General features: G+C 37.4%; 1 protein-coding gene across 1 annotated transcript in view; it reads right to left on the reverse strand.

Annotated features, from left to right (window-relative positions):
- Positions 1 to 1,173: 1,173 nt before the first annotated feature.
- Positions 1,174 to 13,700, reverse strand: part of MIPEP (mitochondrial intermediate peptidase) — a 53,177-nt gene continuing 40,650 nt past the window's right edge. Inside the window, exons 17-19 of the mRNA XM_015817033.2 lie at positions 8,928 to 9,049; positions 6,971 to 7,044; positions 1,174 to 1,381 (exon numbers count right to left, since the gene is read on the reverse strand). Of these exons, the coding sequence (XP_015672519.1) occupies positions 1,284 to 1,381; positions 6,971 to 7,044; positions 8,928 to 9,049 (294 nt within the window). The 3' untranslated portion in view covers positions 1,174 to 1,283. The remainder of the gene's footprint in view (positions 1,382 to 6,970; positions 7,045 to 8,927; positions 9,050 to 13,700) is intronic.

Consider the following 13,700-nt stretch of genomic DNA (forward strand, 5'->3'; position numbering starts at 1 on the left):
CACACCCCCTCCGATCCATGGAAAAACCTCTCTCCACGGAACTGATCCCTGGTGCTCAAAAGGTTGGGGGCCGCTGACTTAAAGAGAACTTCAAATATACAAAAGTGCTTTCTGAGCCCAGCAACCTGATTTAATCAATTTAGGCATAATCGTTTTGAATCTTGGGCATCTAACCCAGTTGCATATTTAAATATATGTGCAATTCTTTAAATTTTTGACGTACTCTGCAGCAAGAGTTTCATTAGGAATACAGAAACACAGAGAGACAAACACTTTTTCTCTTGCATTCCTTGCATCTAATGCATTCTTTTCCTTTATTTTCCTTCATGAAACTGCCAGATGAGATCCTGTATTTTCATCCTATTGTATCTTTCTTGTTCAAGACATGGTCTTTTGGAGACCTGGGAATTATGAATGCTTTCATGTTAATGAAAGCATTCATCTTGTGACGGATGACAGAGTAGCTGGGGAAAAGTTAAGACATGCAAAGGTTAAGAGGAGTCAACGTTTTGTCCAAAGCTGCATAAAAGAAATCAGTCACTCCCTTTGTTATGCAGCAGTTAGAGTTGAGGAACATAACCGGAAGTTCATGGTAGCAGGAATGGGATAATTAAGAAAGAAATGTATGTGATAAGAGAAGAATGAATGATGATGGAACACAAAAGTGGATGACCAGTATGAAAGAAGCACATTCAGATGATTTAATCATACAGAAGAGCTGAACAAGGATTGGACCATAAAACAAATATATGAAAGAAGAGAGAACAGAATGAGAGGAAGGGAAATACAAAAAAAAGTCACGGTTGGATAGAGTTGATGAAATTCTTAAAAAAAAAAATAACAAGAAATTTAAAGAACAAAAGGCCAATTGCAAAGTGGAATATGATATATGATAGTGTTTACATAAACTATATTAAGGTATATTTCTTTTCTCTTACCTTTAATTTCTTTTGCTTACTACTACTTAACCTTTGTACATGGCATCTTGGTGGTGGGTATGTATGTAACCTGCTTGTTGTACTGAGGATTTATGTCTCCTTTTTCTGAACATTTCTGGGGGAAGCAGTTATTTTAGTATACATATATTCAAATAAAAATAATTCCAAATATGTGAATGCTGCACCAAACATGCTTAAGTTCTTATCTTTCTATAAAGAAAAAAAAACATTTTACTTTTCAAGTAAACCATTTATTTTATACACACATTTTTACAAATGCCAATCAGACAGAACTTCTATGTACACTGTTAATACATCCAAAAACTTTCAAAATATTCTTCTCTGTTATTCAGAATCCATAAAGAATGTTTCAAAGTCTTGATCTAAGTCTGAAACAAGGGCATCCACAAAATCTTCCACTGATGGTTGCTTCTGTAGCATACCTAGGAAATATCAAAGGGAGATACTCAAAACTAACTGAATGTTGCTTCTAAACACCTGATAAAAATTAACCATAACTGAAAGTACAATAAGCCCCACCACAGTGAATTACCCTTACAAAGCTGTCCAGAACCTCTGCCTTGAAACATGGAATCAGTGAATTGGATTGGAAATGCCAAATTATCAACAATTAGCACTTTATTGCCCAAATAGTAATAAGGAATAAAATCTACTATTTTCAAAAGAAATGTTAAGAAAATATAAGTCTTTCCTCTTGAACTATTCATCCTTCCTCCATATATTTATCTGGCAATTTTCTAGAGACATGCAGTATTCAGGTCCAAATCTGGAAAGCATGTGTTGGATTTGATGTCATTCCCCCCTCCCCCTCCCCCTCCCCGGATTTCTATGGCTGTTCATCTCATGGCAGTAACTCTGGACAGCATACAAAGTTTAAAACAACAATTTAAATAATCCAAATTGTAAATGATGAAATCGCAAACAGCAATTCCAATTTATTGGAATTAACATTAAACAGCAGAGATCAAATGTCTGGAGGAAGAGATGGCTTTTTAACATCTTGTGTTGTGAAAAAATAAGAATGTTGGGGCCATCCATTATTTCATGTTCTTCTACAGAGGAACTACCACAAAGAAGGCATGACTCCTAAGTCCAACAAGATGACATTGTTTCATGGAAGGGACATGGAGCAGGCCTTACCTGCTAAATCTGGTGGGCAGGTGGCGACCTGCCAATAGATGTTTAAAAGTAGCTATGCCTTTTCTGGGCTTAAAAATATACATTAGATTGAAAGAGACAATAAAGAATACTTTTAGGAATACCATACAAGTCTGCAATCCTCATTCATGTTCACGAGGTGAACAACCCACCTCAACAGTTCTTTTGTGCTCATCAGTCACGTTTGTATTCAATCCACATTCCTTCAGCAGTAATTCATTCTTAACCTATCCATTCTTGTTTTACCATGCACACTTCACCCCACTGCATTCAACATTTATGTTTCTCTTGACATATTCCACTCTTTTATATGACTAAGTGGGCAGAAGTACATTCTTATAGACAACTATTTTCATTTCTTCTGGCAAACATTCATTCTTTTCTACAGACTACATACCACCCACATCCTTTCTACCAACATCTGCACATCAGTTTTTTTCATCTGTTTCTCGTCTTCCATAAACATTCCCGCCAAAGTACACAGGTTCATCTATTCGCTGTAGTTTCCTGCCATTTATATATAATTTGCAATACTTCGGCCCATTTCAAGCAAAGCTACTTTGCTCCTTGATATATTTCTGATCCGATATAGAGATAGTCCTCAACTTATGACAATTGAGCCCAAAATTTCCATGCTAAGCAAGACAGTTAAGCGAGTCCTGCCCCATTTTATGACCTTTTCTTGCCACAGTTATTAAGCAAATCACTGCAGTTGTTTAGTGAATCATGTGATCGTTAAGGCTTCCCCCACTGACTTTGCTTGTCAGAAGCCGGCTGGGAAGGTTACAAAGGGTGATCACATGATCCCGGGACAGTGAGACATTCATAGATACATGCTAAGTTGCCAAGCACCTCAATTTGAACTCAAGGGGATACTGCAACAGTCAAAAGTGTGAAAACTGGTCATACGTCACTTTTTTCAGTGCTGCCGTAACTTCAAACTATCACTAAACAAATAGTTGTAAGTCGAGAACTACCTGTATATTCTTCATTATGTCATGCCCTAATTAAGGAGGAATATTGCAGGTATGTACCCAGGATACAAACTGAAAGCACTTCCTAGAAATATCTCATTGTATATTAATATAATTAAGATTGCCAATAATTTCATCTTTAATACTATGATCAATGTATAATTAATATAGTCATATTGGGGTATTGTTAAATAATTGGAGGGTATAATTTCTACTACTTCTCTTTCAATCCTTTCTCACGCCTCATTCAAACATTTATGTTCTAGTAAGAGGGAAGAGAGACAGCTGGTATAGTGGTTAAAGACCCTGGGCTAGAAAATGGGAACCAAAAGTTCTAGTTCCACCCTAGGCACAAAGCCCACAAGGTGACCTTGGGCCAGTCACTGTCTCCCGGTCCTAGGTATGTGGCAATGGCAAACAACTTCTGAAATCTCACCAAGAAAGCTGCAGGACCTAGTCCAGTTGGTTGCCAGGAATCAAGACAGGTATGAGGACGTGCCTGTCCCTACACCCCTCCCCTCCCCAGAAAAGGTAAGACAGAAAATGGCCCTGCCACTCAATGATGTTTCTCTTCATTGGTTCCACCACTTTTCGTATGTTGGGTGGGCAAAGGTCACGTACAGAACAAAGTCCCTCATGCTGCTGGCTTTGATACACAAGATAACTTAGGAAGAACATTTCTGGGACTGCCTTTTGTGGAAAAAAAGAGGGCTTTTCCCTAAACAAAACAGGCTAGCAGGATCAGCAAAGACACTCTCAGAACAGAACAGCCAACCTGAAGGCTGCAGCATCTCTTTTCTTTGCCCTCATTGCTACCTGGCTTGGAAGCGTTCTTAGTCACGCCAAATGTGGGCAGAGTTTATTCAAAACAGCCTTCACACTAATGCTGCCGGTGTCTGTCCTAATCTCAAGTGATACCAAAATGATGCATGGTATGTTGTGACATCATGATGCAATCTCCATTCTTTTATGCTTGTTTAAATTGTACCTAAGAGGCATAATTTGCATTGAGACATGTATTTTGTCATTTGCTTCCTGCACGTACCTATGACTAATACGTATCACATAACACTAAGAAAAGGTAGCTTGCAGAATATTTTCCTCAAATTTTGTTGCGTCCAGAGATAGTATTTTCCAACTGCAATTTTAAGTTTAACCGTAATTTAAATTGCTTTTCTGCTTTTCTAGCAGAGAACGCTGGGTAACGATGCACTGGTCTTTGTAGTTTAAACAATCAATGATGATTCAGAACATCTGCTCTTTTATACATAGAAGGAAAAGACACAGCCTAACACACACAAGCATGCCTTTCTTGTGCCATTAACATTTTAAAAGTTACATTAGGAAAATTCCGATATTGTTTAACATTAGAGAAACAAACTTTATAAAAACACTGCTTCTCTCTGATGTGAATCATTCCTTTAGAACTGCCAACATAAATATAACTTTAGTACACAATTTATAGTAGTAGTACCTAGTAAATCGCTCAATGTGGCTCAGATATTTGAGTTTCTTTCTCCTTTTCTTCTTCTCCTTCTAGTAACACTACAGAATGCTTTTAGCCAAACTGAAATAGTCCACTGAAGCCTTTAATATATATCTACAAGAGTCAACTAGCGTGAATATGCATTTTTGTGTGTACAATAGTAGTTCCCAAAAAGAAAAAAGAAACATCGGGTGAAGATCTCAATGCAACCTGAAGCCTATAATATCCTGAAGATGTTTTAAAGCAGGGGTGTCAAACTCAATTTCATTGAGGGCCACATCAGCATTGCGGTTGTCCTCGGGGGGCCGGGTGGGTGTGGCCAGGGTGGGCATGGCCTACTGGGTGGGCATGGCCAACTCTACATCGTTCGCGTCAAGGGTGCCTCTGGGGGCCTGGACAGGAGTGGGACAGATCTGAGGGTCTCTGGTAGAAGGGGGTGGGACCAGGGCAAGCGCAAAAGCATCGTCCACTGGAAGAGCCTGCTGAAACCCCTCCCCTGGAGCCCATCAAGCCGGATATGTGAAGTAGGCGAGGGCCATTTGCTGGCCACTTCCAGGCGATGGTGCATTTCTTCATTCCTCACAAAGGGTGACACCTCCCCAGCGTGCACCCAAGGGGCGGGGCCGACGCGGCAGGGGCTGGTCCCTTGCTGTTTCCAGATGGCCTTGTGGAGCTAAAACTGAATGCGTTTCAGCATAGATGGCCACCACAAAATTGGCTCCTGGGTGGCCAGGGCCAGGGCCAAGGTAGCGGGGCCCATTCCCTCACTGTTTCCAGGATGGCTTCGTGGGCCACATGAAACCATGTCGCGGGCCGTATCTGGCCCCCGGGCCTTGTGTTTGACATGTCTGTTTTAAAGGATAAATAGTGCAAATGAAAAAAACAACCACAAAATAAAATGTAGCCAAACATTTTTACTTTTAACATTATTTTGGAAATTTGAAAACATGCATTATTTTTTCTATTCCAGAAATAATAAGTCAATTGGATGAGAAGCCTTTGGACAAACACAATGATAAATGTCCTCCTGTGCCACCCAAAAAAGCCATTAAATTCAGATCAACACTCAGACTCAAATCCCACCTCAGCTTGTAAGTTTAGAAGTAAAAGCCATCTCCAATATGGGAATAAAATGATACACTGAATGTACCATCTCCCCAAGCCACCCCCAGCCCCTGAACATATCAAACTTAATGGATAGCTCATCTATCATTCTTTTTTTGATCCTCTGGGGCTTTTTTTTTTTAAAAAAAAAATAAAGTACTATTTTATTATATGTTTTACCAAACCTAAAATGATACAATGAGGTCAAAGACTGAAAATCTACAGTACCGAGGAGGCATATTAACAAAATCCTTTTTCTCATGAAAAGAACTAAGTATTTCCCTCAAATAGAAACTAAGGGCAAGACCATATCACCATATCTTGGGGGGAGAGGGGAGAACTTATTCTTCACGTTTCCTGTATGAGCCCTAAGGATGAAATGACTGCAACAACATACTCCTTTTTGAGATATGTTGTAAATGGTGGGTGGTGCTGGATTTAAAAACAGAGCTGCCATTTATATTTTTGTAAGCTAATGTATTTGTGCTAATTGTTTCCAAATCTATAGTAATTCATCCCAAATCTACAGGAACTCTAGGGATCACTTTCATTGAAGTCCACTTCCATATTAAAACATTAACTGTTAATCATGCCTTTCCTGCACCCCCCCCCTCCCCCGAGCTTCAACCACCTGCAAACTGCATTCATCAAACATTGTAGTAAAAGGCTGCTATCTCATTATTTGGAAATTTTGTAATTATGCTGGTTCCACTACTTTGATTAAGTTACTACTTACTGCTGCTTAATTGCTAAGCTAAAATATCCATGACATCTTCTAAATGACACATACCTTTTAAGTAAACATTAAACTAATCTGCACTTACTAAGTAACATTCTGAGTATCAAAATATCCACCAGCAATTGAGTATAGAGTATAGAAGTAAAGAGCTATGCCCAACAAATAGCCACTTTTTATTTTATTTCTGAATTTATATCCCTCTTCCTGGCTTCACTGGGGTAAAAGGCATTATGTGCCTGCCCTTGATAAGGAAGGGAAAAATAATTACACTAATTATGGCACTAACAGTGAATACCATAAAAAATGAGAAAAATTAGAATGATGCTAGAAGATTACAATATGCTATCCCTAACAACGATAACTGAAAGTATTCTGTGGTTTCTAAAGATTGTCTCTGAAGAATAAGAATTGATGGCTATAACTTATGTTCATAAGGTTTTTTAAAATACATAATAGAAATCATGTTGAATTACAAACCACAGCCATTCCTAAAAGTTACTGAGGGAAAGTATTGTCAGAAGCAATAAAAGGGTAACAATATTTATATTACCTTGAACCATGAGCATTGGTTCTTTGCCACCACCATGTGCCAGCATTTCTTTCCGATAACGTTCACCCATTGCTCTGAAGGAAGAGATAGCATTATGGTTCCAATTATCTGCAATCACAACCAGTTCAATTTCACGTCACACCTCTCTCCAAGTTCCTCACAAAACTATCAAGAAACAAAATATCTAATGATTTAGATTTTACATTTAAAAAACACATATAACCGAAGCACAAAAGCACTCACTAAATAAATTTATAGAGCACAGTAAGCAAATTGTAACAAATTAGTGGTGCCCTGGAAACATCCAGAAGAAATTAATAAAGAGAAATGGCAGCTCTCAATGTTCCTGACCATTTCACATGATGATTATAACTGATGGCAGCTGTACGTGAAGAAGAAACGAAGCATCACAGATCGCCCACTTTGGGTCCATGGGATTAATGAGGAGTGGATAGCTCACACATGGAACGTGATATGGGAATTATATATAGGTGAACCACCATGTTATCTGGACAGGTTAAGTGTCTGTACTGTACTAGAGATAAAATGATATAATCATATGGAAAAGTCCTCCTGCTCAGTACAGGAATCCAAATCAAAGCATCTCAGGTGGCTGAGAAACCTTCATTAATTCTCTGGGAGTTTGTTTCCACTCTGCTCTTACTGTTTAGAAGTTTTTTCTAATCCACTTTTCTGCAATTTAAATACATTATACTGTGTCTTAGACTCTGGAAGTTGAAGAAGAGGTCCTAACTATCTTCTAGATGACATCCTTTCATATATCTTCCTCATTAGTCAAGTCTAAATATATTCATTTCTTTCAATCCTCCTTGCAAGCTTCACTTTCTAGTTCTCTGATCATCCTTGTTGTTTCCTCTGAATATGGTTCCAGTTTGTTTGAATTCTTCTTAAAGTACATTACCCAGAACTGAACATCAGATTTAAGTTGTAACTTGATCATTAAAGAATATAGTAGAACTATTACTTCTCATGCTTTGGAAACTATGCATTATACTTCTATTGATGCACCTTCAAATTATATTTGCTTTCATTTGCAGCTACAATATGCTGCTGATTTGTATTCAGTGTGCAATCACTGAGCAGACCAAGGTTTCTTCCCCTCAGGAACTACTATCAAACCACGTATCTTTTCTTAGTAAGGGAACTGCTAATGGCTATCACAAATCCTTAACCTTTTAACTTTCAAAGGTAAAGGCAACGTCCTTAATTGCCTGCTCCATTGTACGCTGCATAATTACAAAGTTTATTTCTATTTACAGCAGGAAAAACAGACAGAATTGACTAAGCCGCTATGTCCCCTACTTTAAGAAGGCCAACTTGGGCACAGGTGCAGTGACAGATCTTCTCTATGGCTGCCCCATTCTTCAGAACACATAATTCCGTGAGATATGCTTGACCCCTTCCTTCCCTGCATTCCATAAGAAACTAAAGAGAATTTTATTCCTTTGGTTCTGGGTTACCTTTATAGATATATCCATTTATTGTTTTTGTTTCTCCTTTTTGTAAACTTTCCAGAATCTCCATGGACCGTACGATCAAAAAATATTTTAAATATACTGCCAATGATTAAAGTTGCATCATTCCAAATAGCACAAATGAGATTCTCAGTTTAATTCATTTCTCAGCAGATGTGCGCAGCAGAAGAATCCTATCACATCCTATATGTCTGCATGCACCAGCTGAGGTTCCAAAGGGTTCTTTTTCTTGAATTTCTCCCATATCCAGAGGCGTAATGCATTTGGGCATGTATATAAACCAATGCCACAATAGGTCCCCATCTCAACTCAACTTACAATAAATGCTTTACTCCTGGGTTTGATAAAAATATTGTAACAAGAAAAAGAAGAGCAGTATAGATATAACAGTTCAATGATATCTGGAGGTTAATCAACATTTCTCTTTTAAAAAGTGCAGTGGTCTGCATTTCACTTCATACCTGTTGAATGGATCCTGTGCAAAGCACTGCTTCCATACCATAGATGATACAGCCCTAGACATGAGATAGGAATAGTACTTAGCACCATAACCCACAAGATGGCTGAATCGGAGTTGCCAGGCCTGTACAAGAAACAGAGTTTAAAAGGAGGAAATGGTAATTCTCAATTATTTTTGTTCTGAAACTAAAGTAACCATTTATAATTTACACATATGTACATACTGTATGCCAGTCACTCTTAAACTAATTATTTTTATACAAAAATCACTTTGCAAGTTAGAGATGCCATTGTGTTTTATCTTCTATGCAGATGAATGAAATGCTGCAAATACCAAAAACTTACAGTAGAGGTAGATCTTTGCTACCATTCAAAGAACAACTTCCTACTTATCCAAATACAAACATGGAAATAAATTACTGTCAGCCCTTCAAAGTAGGCCAGGTCAGGGAAGACACCTCTCAAGGATTATGGAAATTCTATTTTATCACTGTAGGTTATAAAAACAGAATCTTGAAAGCTTGCCAGAGTTTTCATCTACTTTCTCTTATAGCAAACAAAATCATGGCTTCCTGCTTGCCCAGGACTGAATTAATACTTTCTCTTACAAGTTCTAACAATTCTAATCTTCCTTTGTCAAGGAAATCTTTCTATTCCTCTGCAAATGTCTATCTGTTAATTTTAATTTTAATATTAATTGTCTGTAATGGATTAACTCGCTGTTTCTATTTTAAATACTGCTAATACCATTTCTGAGCAGTGTTTAAAAAGCCAGTAAGATATCGCTAAGACAGTGTCTCTCAATGTTGGTAATTTTAAGATGTGTGTTCATGCTGGCTGGAGATTCTGGGATTTGAAGTTCATACAACTTAATGTTGACAAGATTGAAAAACACTGCTGTAGGGGAAAAAAGGTACATTAAAAGGTACCTTTGTTAATTGTTAAAAGTAAATTTAACAAGGAAGAGGGGTGGCTAAGAAATATGATATATATAAAAAAACCTACTAGGGCATTTTTGGAATTTTTAAGATGTCGGTTCCATTATTTCAACTTTGGATGTTTAGTTTCAGTTGCACTGAAAAAGTGATTTATAACCATTTTCACACTTATGACCATTGCAGCATTCCCATGTCATGTGATCAAAATTCAGATGCTTGTCAACTCGTTCGTATTTATGACGGTTGCAGTGTCTTTGGGTCACATGATCACCTTTTGCAACTTTCTGACAAGCAAAGTCAATAGGGAAGCCAAATTCACTTAACAACTGCGTTACTAACTTAACAACTGCAATGATTCATTTAACAATTGTGGCAAGAAAGGCCATAAAATGGGGCAAACTCATTTAACAAATGTCTTACTTAGCAACATAAATTTTGGGCTCAATTGTGGTCATAAGTTGAAGACTATCTGTACACACCTATTATATGCACCAGTACTAGCTAATTAATCAGGCTTTCTTTTTGTAAAATAGAAAAATAGTTAATCAAAATATTGTTACTTTGATGGAATGCTGCACCATCCTATTATTTGGAAGTTATTCTCAATATTTCCAAATAAACTAGCACTCTACCCTGTGATAAAAGTCTATCATTTTTCTCAAATAGTCATTGGTCTTGTTTTTATAAAATGCTTGTTCTTATAAAATAAAGTGTTCCTTATGTTCTACCAACAAACAACTATTCTTTCTATAATTGCTTGCAGGCTGCCTGCAACATAAAAAGAAGACATTAAATAAGAAGCATATTTTAGCTTTCAAATTAAAATCAGCATTTTTTTCTCCCCACGTAACTTTCCTAAATCATTGTCTGATAATGTTTTCAGCTTCAACTTAGATTATTCCACTGGAAGAGCAAAAATATTTTGGCAGCAGTCTGTATACTTTCCCTCCGTTTACCTAGTCTCGTTCCCATAATACAAAACACAGAGAACATTTAAAATTAAGCAACAGAGTATATTATGTAAGGGTTTTCTAAAGTTTTGGTCTACAACAATCTTTTTCATCTGAGGGTTTAATGTTTCAATAGAGGAGAAGGAGGTTTAATGTTTGCTGTATTGTTTGAACAGAACCGTTTTTTCTCCTGATTATGAATTATTTCAAAAATGGACTAACAAAATTGTGAAGGAATACTTTTTTGACAACTTCAGATTTCCCTCTCCCCCAGAAGTCTGATAATGAGAGAATTATTTTGATTTTCCAGGAAATGGTTTTCAAATGTTCCTCTCTGAGGAAGCCACTCTTGCTTGAGAACAACTATAGAGCACTGGACCACTGCTCAAGTTGAGCCTTGCCATCATCCCAAGTAAACTGACTAGACAAAGCTCAACCTGGCAGATTAATAAATTCCTTTTATTTTATTTTAGCCTTCCAAGAATACATATTTACCCATGCAGTATGGCTCTATTATTTTTATCCTTCACATCTGTTCCACTACCTTCTCTTATTGGTATCATTATTATGATTATTTTGATATTATGATAATTATTACATTGTTGTTTTGCATGTACACTGAGAGTTTATGCACCAAAGACAAATTCCTTGGGTGTCTATCACACTTGGCCAATAAAGTATTCTGTAGGAATGTTACTACGTGCCTCTGAGATGCTCAGGTGGAGGAGAGATCCTGTTTCTAACCCAGTAGGATTAACTCTTCAAGACTAATTGCTCTTAATACCCCATCCTTCATAAATTTAGCCAACCTCCTTTTAAATCTATCCAAGTTAGTGATCATTACCATATACTAAGTTAATGAATTCCACTAGTTAATTGTGCATTGCATGAAGAAACAGTTTGTTTTGTCTGTTCTAACATCTTGAACATGTTAATGCTCAGTTCCTTTTTTCCAGCCATCTTACCATTCTTATAGGTAAGGTATTACAGCCACTTGATTATTTGAACTGTCCTCTTTTGCACCTTTTCCAGCTCCAAAAAGGCATTCTAAAATCATATAAAATGCTTCTATTGATGGCTCTCTAAAACAGAATGTGAGTATGTCTTAGAAAAGCTCTACAGAAATTTTAGTTTGCCCAAAATATTTTTTAATGAACATGCATCTATTAAAATGTAAGATGATAAAATAATGCATTCCATAGAATTAATTTGTTAAGGATAACAAAAATCTGCTGATAAGATTATTGGGGATGAAATTTTTACTTTTGAACTGCAAATGCTGCAAACTGCAAACATTCGTACAAATGCTGGCTCAGGAATTCTGGGAGTTGAAGTCCACGAGTCATAAAAGAGCCAAGGTTGCCTACCCCTGGTCTAGTCCTTTAATTAAGAAATGTATATGATAGTAAAATTTAGTTAGTTGCCTGTCTCTTTAGAACACCAATACAGTGTCACTTCAAAGCCTATAGAACCTATAGCAGTGATGGCGAACCTTTTAGAGACCGAGTGCACAAACTGCAACCCAAAACCCACATGTTTTGTCGGGTGCCGGGTAGGCATGGCCCATTGGGTGGGCATAGCCTATTGGGTGGGGTGGCCAATTGGTTGGGCATGGCCCATTGGATGGGTGTGGCTGCGGTGGTAACAGCACACTGGGTGGGACTAAAAAGGTCAATCAATCAGTTCCAACTTTGCAAGATTTTTTTTTTCCCGCAAGAAGTTGAAATTGATTGAACTTTTCTTTTTTTTGCACACGGCGGCAGAGGCCTAAAGTGAAAAGGTTTTATAAAACCCAGCTGAAGGCCTAGGACTGGAGTGACGGTGCATGTGCCCACAGAGAGGGCTCTGCATGCCACCTGTGGCACGCGTGCCATAGGTTCGCCATCACGGACCTATAGAATTGGGTATGTCTAGTTTAATGAAGAGAAGGACGAGGGGGGACATGATAGCAGTGTTCCAATATCTCAGGGGCTGCCACAAAGAAGAGGGAGTCAAACTATTCTCCAAGGCGCCTGAAGGCAGGACAAGAAGCAATGGATGGAAACTAATCAAGGAGAGAAGCAACCTAGAACTAAGGAGAAACTTCCTGACAGTTAGAACAATTAACCAGTGGAACAACCTGCCTCCAGAAGCGGTGAATGCTCCAACACTGGAAGTTTTTAAGAAGAGACTGGACAGCCATTTGTCCGAAATGGTATAGGATTACCTCCCTGAGCAGGAGGTTGGACTTGATGACCTCCAAGGTCCCTTCCAACTTTATTATTATTATTATTATTATTATTATTATTATTATTATTATTATTATTATTATTATTATTATTATCATCATCATCATCATCATCATCATCATCATCATCATCATCATCATTATTATTATCTATGTTTGTGATAATGCATTAGTAAAAAATTTGTTGAATTAAGATTTGAGCCTGGACTATAGAAAGATTTCCATTTACAAATAATATTCAGAATGCATGTCATATATAGAAGCAGTCATATATGCATCTAGTCCAGCATTTTCCAAACTCCATAAAAGTCGTGTATGCTGTTTTGTGAAAAACTGCAATGAATTAGATGAATCACATCAGAGATACATGCTTTGGGGAAGTGAACATAGGGTATAAAAGCAAGATAAAGTATAAAAAATACATTCTAAAAGGCTCAGAATTATTTCCAAAGAGAATTAAGACTTTGAAGATAGAGCAAAATTGGCTTTTAAGTCATCCTGTTAAGAAAAAAATAACACCCGAGGTCCTAAATCTCCTCAACTTTCTATATGTTCAACAGATCCCAAATTATAGTTACTGCTTCCAACTCTACTACTGAATAAAACACTAGCATTTTATGATCTAGAAAACAAAATGGCCTGTTGCATGTTGTTCCTCTT

This window comes from Protobothrops mucrosquamatus, unplaced genomic scaffold (assembly GCF_001527695.2).
Source record: "Protobothrops mucrosquamatus isolate PMUCROS unplaced genomic scaffold, P.Mucros_1.0 scaffold549, whole genome shotgun sequence".
NCBI classification, from domain to species: Eukaryota; Metazoa; Chordata; class Lepidosauria; order Squamata; family Viperidae; genus Protobothrops; species Protobothrops mucrosquamatus.